This window comes from Alligator sinensis, unplaced genomic scaffold, assembly GCF_000455745.1.
Source record: "Alligator sinensis unplaced genomic scaffold, ASM45574v1 scaffold222_1, whole genome shotgun sequence".
NCBI classification, from domain to species: domain Eukaryota; kingdom Metazoa; phylum Chordata; order Crocodylia; family Alligatoridae; genus Alligator; species Alligator sinensis.
This window is the reverse complement of record NW_005841912.1, coordinates 954581-966642: the sequence shown is the minus strand read 5'-3', so window position 1 is coordinate 966642 and position 12062 is coordinate 954581. Positions and strand designations below refer to the sequence as shown.

General features: G+C 42.3%; 1 protein-coding gene across 1 annotated transcript; it reads left to right on the top strand.

Annotated features, from left to right (window-relative positions):
- The first annotated feature begins 268 nt into the window (after positions 1-268).
- Positions 269-10260, top strand: AREG (amphiregulin). Its single transcript, XM_006018778.3, has 6 exons — positions 269-403; positions 666-836; positions 4304-4493; positions 4963-5121; positions 7017-7116; positions 8682-10260. The coding sequence occupies exons 1-5, from the start codon at positions 331-333 to the stop codon at positions 7102-7104; spliced, it is 681 nt and encodes a 226-aa protein (XP_006018840.1). The 5' UTR covers positions 269-330; the 3' UTR covers positions 7105-7116; positions 8682-10260.
- The last annotated feature ends 1802 nt before the right edge of the window (positions 10261-12062 follow it).

Genomic DNA, 12062 nt, shown 5'->3' with positions numbered 1-12062 from the left:
CGGGGCCCCTTCCACCGCCGGGACCCGCGCACCCGCTTTGCAGCGTACGCAAAGACACGCGGGCGGTGCCTGAGGGACACGCTGCGGCTGCGCGGCCGTGGGCACCACCGCGCCCGGGGGCATTTGGGGGGCGAGCTGATCCCTCAGCTCCGGGCCACGCATTCCCCAGCGCGGGGGCAGGTGCGGCCCGGCCCCGCCCGTCCCTGCTGACGCAGCGCTACGTCGCCGCCTCCGCTTCTATAAAGGGCGGGCGCGGGAGGCGCCCCACGCCCCGCGGATTGACTGAGTGAGCGGTGCAGGCGCCAGCCTTGCCCTGTCCCGCCCGCCCAGATGCGTCCCGCGCTGCCGCCGCCGCCGCTCCTGCTCCTCCTGCTGCTGCTGTGCGCGCTAGCCGGGCGCTCAGGTGAGCGGGGTGTGCAGCAGCTCGGGCCAGAGCCCCCTCCGGGCCAGGCTGCGCAGAGGGAGGCCCCGTGCCCCTTTCGTGCCTGGGCTGTGGCCCGGGAGCCCAGAACTGCTTTGCCTGTGAGTCACTGGCGAGGATGTGCGAGAGCTGTCACGAAGGTCCACCCCTCGGCTGGCTCCGGGCGCTGAGTGGGGAGAATGGCATCCTGCCCCACGCAGGTGACTACAGCTTTTGTGTCTCTCTCCTGGCTTCTGCCCCACAGCATGCCAGCATGTCACCGGCTCGGGACCCAGCGTGACGGGTGCCCCGCTAGCAGGGAATCACAGCAGCCGTGGGCATGAGATGTCTCCGGGAGTGGAGTACGAGGATGCGGACTATGAGGAAGAAGATGATGCGCCCCTGCCCTTGTACATGGTAGATGAGTCCATCAGAGGTGAGCTGCGGTGAAACTCGGGCTTTTCCCTGAGTCTCGACCCTAGCGTTGAGCTACAGGAGTGGTTCTGAGAACTTGTAGGGAGGTTGTGGCTGCACGTGCTCGGGACTAGCTGGCAACCGGCTGGTATGTAGGAGAGTGGCTGTGCTTCCGTGATGCCTGAACATGCCTTTTGGTGAACCTTGTAGCATAACGCTACGTTGCTTTGGTTTCCTAAATGTGTCTAGGGGCTGAAGAGAGTTGAAATGTCTTGGTGTTCTCCTACAGTTCAAAACGTCCTAGTCAATCTCCTTTGTCATAGCTTCTTCAAGGCTGGACTGAATGAAGCCTCCAGACTTTTCAAGTATTCCGCAATTCCCATTCTCAATTGGGGAGCTATGGTGTGGTGTGTTCTTGAAAAGTTTGTTTCAGCTGTTAAACCTATAATTCTTGATAGAAATTACTGCAAGTTCTTTCTCTCTGTTTGGAAGGGGGAGGATTACCTATTGAGTGGCATGCAATTTTTCAGTTTGATTATTGTGCAATGCTTCTGTGCATGTCTGGACTAATAAAAGATGGGTTTTAAGAAGTGTTGGCCATACGTCCTATGTACACTAGGGATTTAAGCTGGTATTCTCGCATGCTAGCTGCTTTGGGTGAACATTAAATCAAAACTTGCTTTGTCCACACCAAAACTTTCTGAAATGTGAACTAGACACGTTGCTAGCTAACATCTTTTAGAGACTGAAACCTCTGTCTTGTCTCTCTAGGCTTTCTGTTAGCCAGGAAACAACAATTTTAAGGGGCCTGAATGGCTCAAATGGCTAGTAGTATAAGTTCTACTGGTTCAAGTCTGGCTCAAGTCATTGTATGAATGAGAGGCTCCACAAGATATGGAGAGAGCACTGAAACTTGGAGGGTTAGTGACAAAATCTGTAACCCATTGGTTTCATTTCCTACAAGGAAGATATGTTGCACCTGGTTGTTCCTGTGTGTATATTTTAACATGCAGTAGTTTGAGGGCCACTATATTAAGGTATTACCTGGTTGTCATCTGAAGTTAGTAGGAAGATGATACTTGACTTTGGGAGACAAGCTCTGAGCTACTTCTTTAGAGGCTGATTCTTGCAACATTTTGAGCGGAACTTCGATCTAGTAAAAGGCAACTTAACTTTTGCATGCCCCCCCACCCCACCTTAATTGTGAAATACAGTAGTTGCAAGCTTAAGCTTATTGCTTTTGGCATGCTGGTTGGTCACAGAGCCAATCTTGCACGCAACAGGGCTGTTACCAAGCAGTCTTGTAGATTGACTCCTGTCTTTTGGCACTGAGCCAGTAAATTTACAATCCTAGACTTCTGTGGTTCAGCTGTAGATTACACTTGGGCCGTGTCTCCATGTTAATGCTGCTGTGTCTAGATGTAGTGCCCTCAAGCTGCTTATATTAGGATGGCTTCTAAAGCAGAAGTGGTGTAGCAACATCTATGGTACTCTGGGCAATCTAATGAGCACTGTCACTCATTTGTGATGCAGTATTTTGAGTGGGCCACATACTACTTTCTGGTTATTCCAGAGACAGTATAGCAAGCTTGAGTGTATGGGTGGCAAGCTTGAGTGTACCCAAGCCTGGCATGGGTTTTCCTTAAAGATGTATCTTCAGAGCCTTCGACAGCTTTAAAAGGACTTGGAGCTTGGATACTTATGTTGGAAAAAAAAAATAGCCCACAAAGATTGTAGTTTGTTCTTAAAACCAAGGAGGAGTTGTCTAACAGGCAGCTTCTTAAGCTAAGGCATGAAAGCTGGCCCTATATTTGATCAAGACAATAGGCCTACTTTGACTAAAGTTAACTGGAAAGGGGGTGTCGGCTATACAGTGACTAAGTTCAGAGCTTTGTTTTAGTGAAAGGAAACCTGAGTGTAGCCAGTACATTCAGCTCACCTACAAACACAAGTTGTATAATTTCAGTCTGATTTCTCCTGGCAAAAGATGATTTATTTATTTAGTAATTTAATATGTGACCAATGTGGCTTAAGATATCAAGATAAGGTATAGGGCTGGCTGGTGAAAATCTTCCAAATAGACAACTCTAATCTCTGCCTGAGGGAGTTGATCTAGCCCAGTAGTCTCCAACCTTCTTATGGTAAAGATCACTTTTTGGCACCCCAGGATGTACTGCATTTCCCCCCCCCCCCAAACAAGCTGTCCAGGCTCTAACCCCACTCACTCAGCCCAGCCCAGCCCTGATGGTAGGGGAGGCATGGCTCAGCCCAGCCACATGTCCTGCAGCTCCCAATCGTGGAGCCTCTGACAGACTGAGATCCATTGTTAGAGGCTCTGTGATTGACCAGTTGTTCAAGATCAACTGGTTGGTGACCACTGATCTAGCCTCTATTAGAATTGGCTGTCAGTTGTCTTACGACACTAATCAAATGGGTTTGTCAAGGATGTAGTTGACTCAAAACCCACTTGTAAAGCTCATGGGTGGGTGGGTTGTCTAGTTTTGATAACTAAAAGTAACTTCATAGCTTTGGGTTTTTTTCTGTGAATGTGTTCATATAGTGCCAGAACATGCATGTTCTCTAGACTTGAGGCAACTAGTGAGTACTGCTGAATAGCTACTAAGTTGTAGCTGATCTTTTGCTAAGGTAACTAGACTTTCCTCAGAACCTAAGCAAAGAGCAAAACCTCTAGAACGTAAGGAATGATAATGTAATGAATGTCACAGAAAGTGATCCAAGTGTGTTCTCTCCTTGAAATGGGTCTCTGGGATAAGCTAGTAACAGCGTAAGTGTTAAGCTGAAGTAATTTCAGTTCTTCATGGACACTCTCCCATTCCCACTTATCAGCTATGAGGTACCAAGTAAGAGTAGCTGTGTGCAACCTGTGCTACTGCTCAAGGATATTATGTCTGGGATACATGTTGATAAAATGCAAATAACCTTGTGGGATGAGATCATCAGGTATTGGGTCAGATTCTGCCTCTAGAGTGACCTAAACCAACTTGGTGACTAATGTGAATATGGGAGGGTTAAAGGCAATGGATGATTCACTTCGTTTCAAGTAGGCTGAATTCTGTTAGCCTCATAACTGAATTCATGCGAAGGCAAGAGGAAGATTTGGGCCAGTGTGAATATCTAAGCTGATAGAGCAAGTGCATTGTCTCTTCAGAGTGTGATGAGTGTTTATAGCAACTTAAACTTACTACCCATGTGAAATGACATGCTACTGCTTAAACCCTGCCATTGTTTTTTCTATAGGGCCTCACTTTTGGGACTAAGTGAAATAATATGCTCTCCAGAAAGCCATAACTAGACATTCATTTGCATACATGCACTTCCCTTTCTTTTTTCAAGACTCTTTTTCTACTCCCTTCTGCTATGGCAAGCTCTGAATCTTCTAATTTCACATTGAAGATGGGAGCTGTTGCCAGTGATGGACTGAAGTTTGTTCTCTCCCTAACCTTATTTACATTTTTTTGCTCCTTTTAGTTGAACCTGTGGTTAAACCTAAGCAAACAAAGGAGAATGAAAAGAAGGATTCTGGTAAGCCAAAAAGGGGAAGAAATAAGAAGAAAAAGAACAAAAAGAAGAAAGGGACTCCATGTGAAACGGAATACAAAAACTTTTGCATCCATGGTGTATGCATATACCTAGAGGACCTTTATATTGTAACATGCAAGTAAGTTATGCTCAAAGTTTCTAAAGGCAATGTGAATTTGAACACTTGGAGGGAAAGATCAACACCATGCTAATCTGGTTCAGCTTCTTGCATTGTTTCAGCTGAGGGAATTTCAGCCATGTAAATATAAATCTCACCATCATTTTAAGCTGCTGAACTGATTTATTGGTCATATTTAAAAAAATAAATAAATAAAAAAATGAAAGGGTGTGGCTTCCTAGAACATCACACTCAAACTGCTCTCAACTTATTCGAATTCTGACAAATTTTGGGATAAAGCAGTTACTGCCTCTTCTGGAACTAATGCCAAAGCTGGCATGTCACTAAAATGTCAAGGTTTTTTTTGTTTGTTTTCTGCTTTTTTTTTAATAGTTATGTTTTTCCTTCTCATAGGTTTTGGGTGCTTTATTTGGAATTTGAATACTGATTATCTTAATGTGTGCATCTTTTTCCCTCTTCTCTCCCTCAGGTGTCATCCAGATTATTTTGGTGAACGCTGTGGCGAGCAGTCAATGAAAATTCAGACAAGAAACAACACCAGCGACTACCCAAAAACTATATTGGTGGTGGCAGCTGTTGTACTTTCAAGCATCAGCTTCATTGCTATTGTCATATATCTAATAATGCAGTAAGTATTGCTTTTTCCCAGTGTCTGTCTGATTTTAATAATAGTCTGCACAGTATGATACTAGTCCCACAAAAGCCTAGGGTTTCAATGACTTTATTGGCTGATGTATGTGAATGTCTTGCGTGGCTATAATGTATAACCCCAGTCAAGGGGAAGAGGAAGGACACTTTCAGGCGCTAACAGTCCAACTTGGTGCTCATTACAAGTAGAAAGATCAACTCCATGTCTGGATGAGACTAACTTGGAAAAAGGCAGTGGGGATTTTGTGGCAGAGTGGGCAGTCTATGACACTTCCGTTTTATCTCTAACAAATCCTTGTCCCAGCTGGAGCCCAAATTGTATGTGAGGTGACATATTAACATTAACTAGTTCAGCTGACATCTCTGCAGTCCTTCAGTATAATTCTTATGGAGAAAGCTTGACTTTATCAATGGCTGCAAAATTGCATCTTATGAACACAGGTGGCCTGAAGGAAAATTGCTTTAGTTTTCTCTTAATGTACTTCTGGCTTTGAATCAATAGCATAAGTAGCAGCTACTGAAACAGAAGGATACAACTGGTCATCTAAAGTCTTTGGCCTTATCAGTAAAGGTGTAGAAACATTGTTCTAGGATGACAAAAGGCAACCAATTGTAAAGCCTGGAACACCACAAATATGGGTAATCACTAGAAATAAATTGTGAGAAAACAGATCTTGGCACCAACACCAACAAAACCAGCTTATTTCCCCCTAAAACTCTGGCTTGCAGTGAACTAGTATGTAATACTGAGGAACAGAGACCACATTTTATTTAAAAATATGTATTTACTTATTTATTTTCTGAAGACTAAAGCTGCTAAGAGCTTCTGGGTTCAGAACCAATAACACGGTACTGCAGCTTGAGATAATGTAAACTAAATTCAGAGATCTAGTCTAATTTTAGTTCTTGGCAAACTACACAGTATAATAACTGAACTAGGTACATGCTGTACCTCTTGCATTTCAGGAAACAAGAAGGTGTGTCCATTTTTGTCTATTATTGCCTAACATTTACATTTTCAGTTTAAGGTATGCTGTTGACATGCTTGGTTTAAAGTATTGTTGCATGTAACGTGGTGGTGATGTACTTTTCACATATTGCATGAGTGAAGAGTAATTCATATTTTGCAAAGCATTACCAAGGTGATTACAATTCTGAATAATATAAAGTGTGTGTAGGGGAATAAAAGGACTGTTAGCTTAGTTTTCAGGCTTTGGGGTTTTCTAGAAGCTTAAACTTGTGCATAACCTTGATATAGGTGAAGATTATACTTGTTCACTTGTTCATAGCTCTGTTAGACTGGAAACAGACTTCATCCTTAGCTCCCTTGTGACAAGTCAGTGATCAAGTAACAACACTTGGTGTCAAACTGCTTTGAGAAATACTAATGCTAAACATTGCATCAACCACAGGGTCTTTTGAACACTGGATAGTGTAAATAATATGGAAGCCACATAAAATTGTGGCTCAGGGGGTTCAGAGTCTAAATCCCCAACTTCTGTTCTTTAAGCTACCACTGGCTTGAGTTGATAACAGAACTTCTAAATGAGACCAGTGATGTTTAATTGCTTCTTGTGAAGCAGTTGGCTCCATGGACTAACATGCCAGGTGTCTCTTTTCACGTAGACTTTTGCTGGATTTATACCTGGACTTGTAATGGGATTGTGGTGTCTATATGGAGGTGGAAAGTGCCTAGAAGAAAGACTGCGTTTTTCATTTAAGATGCAGACCCTTCGAACCCCAGCCTGAATGTAGGGCAGAGCATATACTCTGGGGAGGTGGGAGAGGAGTGGAATCATAAGGATGCAACAAACAAGAACTGATACCAAAAGACAAATTTAGAATGTGCCATAAATTGTTGTTGTTGTTCCACAGGGTCAAGAAGAAGTGTCCTCAATATGAAGAAAAGGAGGAAAGGAAAAAGCTTAGAAAAGAGAACAGAAATGGCCATGTTGGTGTATAAAAGAAAAAGCCGGTACAGAACACTTATTGTAGGAATTGGTTCAGTGAGAGAAGCTGGCACCCTTCACAAAACACTTACATACTGACTTCTGCAAAACAGAAACTTACACTGAGGAAGAAAGTGAATCTGTCTAGAACAGCCGATAGAGGTCCTTCTGGGTAACTGTAAAACTTTCCCTGCCTCTCGCATCCCCCGCAGAGATGGAAAGACTTTGAAATGCTGTCTACAAGTGAATGACCTTATAGCATGCTGATCCCTCTAGATCCTTTTAAGTACAGAAATTTCTGCTGCTCTGAAGCCAAAAACTAGCACTGAATTGCAAGAGAACAATCAATATGCCTGTAAGGAATTGGAGGCTATGAAGAACTCTTCTGTCATTAATTTATCTACTAAGCCTTTGATTTAGGGAGATTAAGTAGCATCTAACTAGTTGAAGGAAGCACTTCCTGTGGAAGAGTGTTTAGCTCTACTGAACAGTGATTCAGGCTTGGCTTGGAGATGAACATTTCCAATTGTAGGAACCATATGAACTGTCTACTAGCTTTTTCTTAGTCCCAAACAATAGGAGCCATACCTAAACATGTGAGGGGTAGCTTCTCGTCAGCCAGTGCAAGGCTTGCTATCTTGAGGGCACATCTACACATGTTGCTATGGTGGTGCTGCTACTGTGCTGTGATTTTGGTACTTCTTTCTGGATGTACTAAATCATGGTGCAATAACCCGTACTGCACCATATGTGTGGCACATTGTTATTTTTAGCAACTACTTTGCCATAGCAGCGCACTACATTGTGGGAGCATGTCGCTACGGGGCAGTAGCTGCTGCTCATATGTAGACACATCCACAGATGCTACATTGCTACAGCAACATAGCATCATGTAAATGCACCCTGTGATGCCTAAAAAGGTGCCAACTCCCTCACCTGTTAGAGGGCTGACCTCCCAGCATGTATTCACTAGGTGCCAGATATTCTCATAAAAATGAGTTTTATAAAATTTTCTCGCATGTTGTAGTATGACAAAACCTCATCATGCCCAGCTTGCTGTTACCTAGTGACTTGATTTCTCAGTTTTGAACCATCCAGTTTTACAGGGCCACCGAAATGTCTTTTAAAAATGAATTTCCTTTTAATGAAGTAAGTCATCTGTCTTGCTTAAGAAGATCCAGAGCCTGCTCTTCTCCACTAATATATTATACCTAGCTACTAAGCCAGTGATTCCTGGCATATGTAGCTCACTCCTAACTGGTATTGACACAATTGAAAAGACTGATTCCAAACCCAAATCCATGGGGGATCAGTCCTTCTAGCTGATATGAATTCTGTAAGTCCAGTTTGACTCCGACTACCAATTGGGAGCTTCCACTTTGGAACAGTTGAATGCTGACTTCAGTTGGGGGTGAAGGGGACAGAAATCAATGTGCCTCAAAGTTTCTTGGACAGTTACTTTTATATGCAGATGGTAAAAGGTCCCCAAACTCTTGGAAAGCAATAAGAGCACTCTGTTACAACTACAATGCAGTTGGCTGCAATCATAACTCTAATGCCTTTTTAAAATGTGGTTCCTGTCCTTTTACAGAACATGGATCTGAAGTGGATGTTGGCATGGCTGCGAAGTGCCACCTTCCTGCAGGTGTACATCAGATGGCCAGTATTCAAACCTGCTTGAGTCACTACCATCAGACCCCTCTTGATCAACATGAAGGATGCTGCAAGGGGCACTGAAAAGCGATTTGCTGCTGAGAGGCTAGCTGGGGTGGGTTACTGCCATTCTACCCTGGCCCCCCAAACGGAGGATGTTGCACTTACAAGGTTAAATGCTCCACTGTCAGAAGTGCCTGGGAGCTGCTGTCACTAGGCTGTATTCAGTCTGTGATAGAAGACTAATATCTTTTTGCTGTTACCCAGACTACTCTCCTTTTCTCCTGCTATGTACTGCTGAAAATCTGTTCAGTAAGTCCTGCTGTGGAAAGGTGCTGTAAAGAAGATCACAACTTCTACGAGTCTAAGGCGAGAAGGCTTGCTTTCCCTTATATTTCCCCCATACCCCACAGTTATACAAAAGAGAAGGCAAGTTGAGATTCAGTTAATTTTTTTTGCCACAGACCACTGACTATAACAATGTGGTCCCTTTCACCCTTGACATCTCTGGAATCTGATTTTAGTTTTTTTTTTGCTCGTCTATTCCAAACATTTTGCTGAATATTTTCTCAATAAGAGCACTTGAGTCCAAATCCTGCAAGCACTTTAAAAGCAACTGAGCTCCACTCTGGGAAATAAATAGTGTTGTGCCTATCTGTTTGCAGGACTGAGTCTGAACTAGATCATCTCAATCTAAAACTAAAGCAATATCCTGAAAGGAAAAATCCAAGGTTTATCAGCTTCATGACTAAGTCAAGAAGAGCAAATCTGTCTCTGTCTTTGGGATAATCAATTTAAAGAACTGTGGTTAGCCATGTTAGTCTGAATGAGTTCATCTTTAAGTACTACCCTGTCCTGCTTTCAACTTTAAGGAAAGTGCTGGTACTCTAAAAGTAGAAAAAATACTAAACTTTTGGGTGTTCTTTTGTTCTTGTTGGAGAACTTCCACTTTCTTCCTAGAGCCATAGAGAGCCTCTCATCTATTTGCCAGGGAGGAAAGTCTGGACTTTCTAGACACTAGTATTTTCAGCTAAAGTTTAAATGGAAAAAAGATTACATTTTTTTTTTTAAGTTAAAGATGAGTTTTCTCCTATTTCTGTAACAGATCCCATTTTCTGGAGGAGGAGAATTTGATTCATATACTCATGTTCAGTCAGCAATGGTATCTGACATAAAGGTGCATACTGTGCTTTTTCATTTTTATGTTCAAAATCTCTTTAATTTTGTTTTCTAAACCTGCCCTTTTAAAATTCTTTGACCTTAGCGTGTTTATGGCTTTGAGAAACTTCCATGCAGAAGTATCACTTGACTCTAACAGGTTCTCTTGAAACAATGCATGCCTCTAACTTATTTTAAATGTTTAATAGAAAATGCTGAGCAAATCTGTAAAATGCAAATTTAATTATGTACAATTGTACAGACATTTTTGCACTGTAAATATTTATTACTGTATTTAATATTTAATATTGTAAAACTAAGGAATTCTATTTATTTTATAATTAAACTTTTTACATAAACTCTAATCAAGCAGGTGGGTCTTTTAATAATTTTTTTTAGCATGATTCCTTAAACCTAAAACCCTAAGGGTTGCAAAAATGGTATCTCAAAACGCACATTTTTTTCAGCTAGAAAAGGTTGCAAATTAGTGATCTAAACCTTCAGTCTCTTAAGTCACTATGCCAAACTGTACAGCCACCTTGCATCTCAAAATGAGTCTGGGTAGTGACACATTAGCAAGTAGAACAGATAAAGCAGGTGTCTAAAGGAGACTACTGTCCATCAGCTGTAGCTTTAAAAAGCACTGATAGCACTCAAATGTGTTTGTTCACTCTTGGTCTGCTTTATAATCTTAAACCTGCTTCCTGTGTTCACCTCTTCTGATAGACTCGCAAGTCTTCTGGGGTCTTAACAGGCATGACAACAGTAGTTGCTGAGATGTAGATCTGAAAAGGATCTCAAAGCTTACCTAAATTGCCCCAAGGCAGGACCCTACATACCTGTACTGTACCTGATAACTGTCTGTCTAACCTGTTCCTTCAGCAAAGGAAATTCCACAACTTTTCTGTGTGGCCAGTTCAACTAGTTCACTGCCCTAACAAATATCCATCCATTAGTTGACAGATATTAAGTGGGGTTTTTGTCTTGTCCTGCTCTCTGTGTGTAGAATACAACTGATTATCCTCATATTTTTATAACAACTTCCTACTTGGAAGACTTTTTGTTTTTTCCTTCATACTCTTATCCAGTCTAGTAAAGAAGACAGTCTTTCACCTTGCATACATGGTACTTTCTGAGTGGGTTTTTTCATGCAACATTGTGGACTTAGATTGAAAGAGACACCTCCATTCAAAAATAAACTTTGAAAGAATTGCAGCATTTATCTTAGCTCTGGTCTTCTAGGTTTATGGTTAAACATTCAAGCTCCCTTTCACTATGATTTTTGCTCTGAATAAAAGATCTGGAGGTGAATATGGCTTCGGGTAGGTTAATTGATTCCTTTTTTTTAAGTGCTCCAGCATGTCCCTTGATATAATTGTGGGATCCATGTTCCCAGTCACTTCTGCAATGCTGTGCCATGTGAATGGAATCAGTGCTTCCATTCATCTCCCTACAACCCTGAGGCCTCTTTCATTTTAGCTGAAACACACAACTGAAGAACTCTGTGTTTGCCTTGCCTTGCCTTGCCTTTTGTATCCTAGTAGCAAGTGTGAAATTGGACAGAGCACCTGTCAGACTATACGTGCTTGGAATGCAGTGCCACACCTTGCAATTTAGATTGTGGCATTTCATTTTATAGAACTCCCATCTCACTACAGTAAAGGCTATTTTTCCAGCTGGCTTTTCTGCACTCATTCCAGAAAATCTGAGACAAAATGGTGCTATACCCTCACATTGCTTAGACAGAAAACAGAGACCTCTATTAAGCCCTCATGTGAAGTATTTCCCCACGGAGGCAAGTAGTTTACATTTTGGCCATGTAGAAATTAGGCAGTTAGTAGTTTGGAGGGCATGTACTTTAAGGATACCTATCAGTTTGGGGAATCAGAAAATGGTATCACCCTCTTCCTACAAGCCCCAGATACTTCAAACTTTATTTCACCCGAATGTTATCCAGCTGAGAAACAACTGCCTTTTCTCCCTGTACAGGGTGTCTATACAACCAAACAAACCATTTGGAATGGGCTTGCCAAAATTTGTAACAAAACATTAAGCATTTTTCTTCCTTTGCTTTGAACACTGAGGACAACCCATAACAAAAAAAACTCGTGGTATAATCAACATAGTCATCACTGCCTGAAAACAATAGCAGAAGGGTATT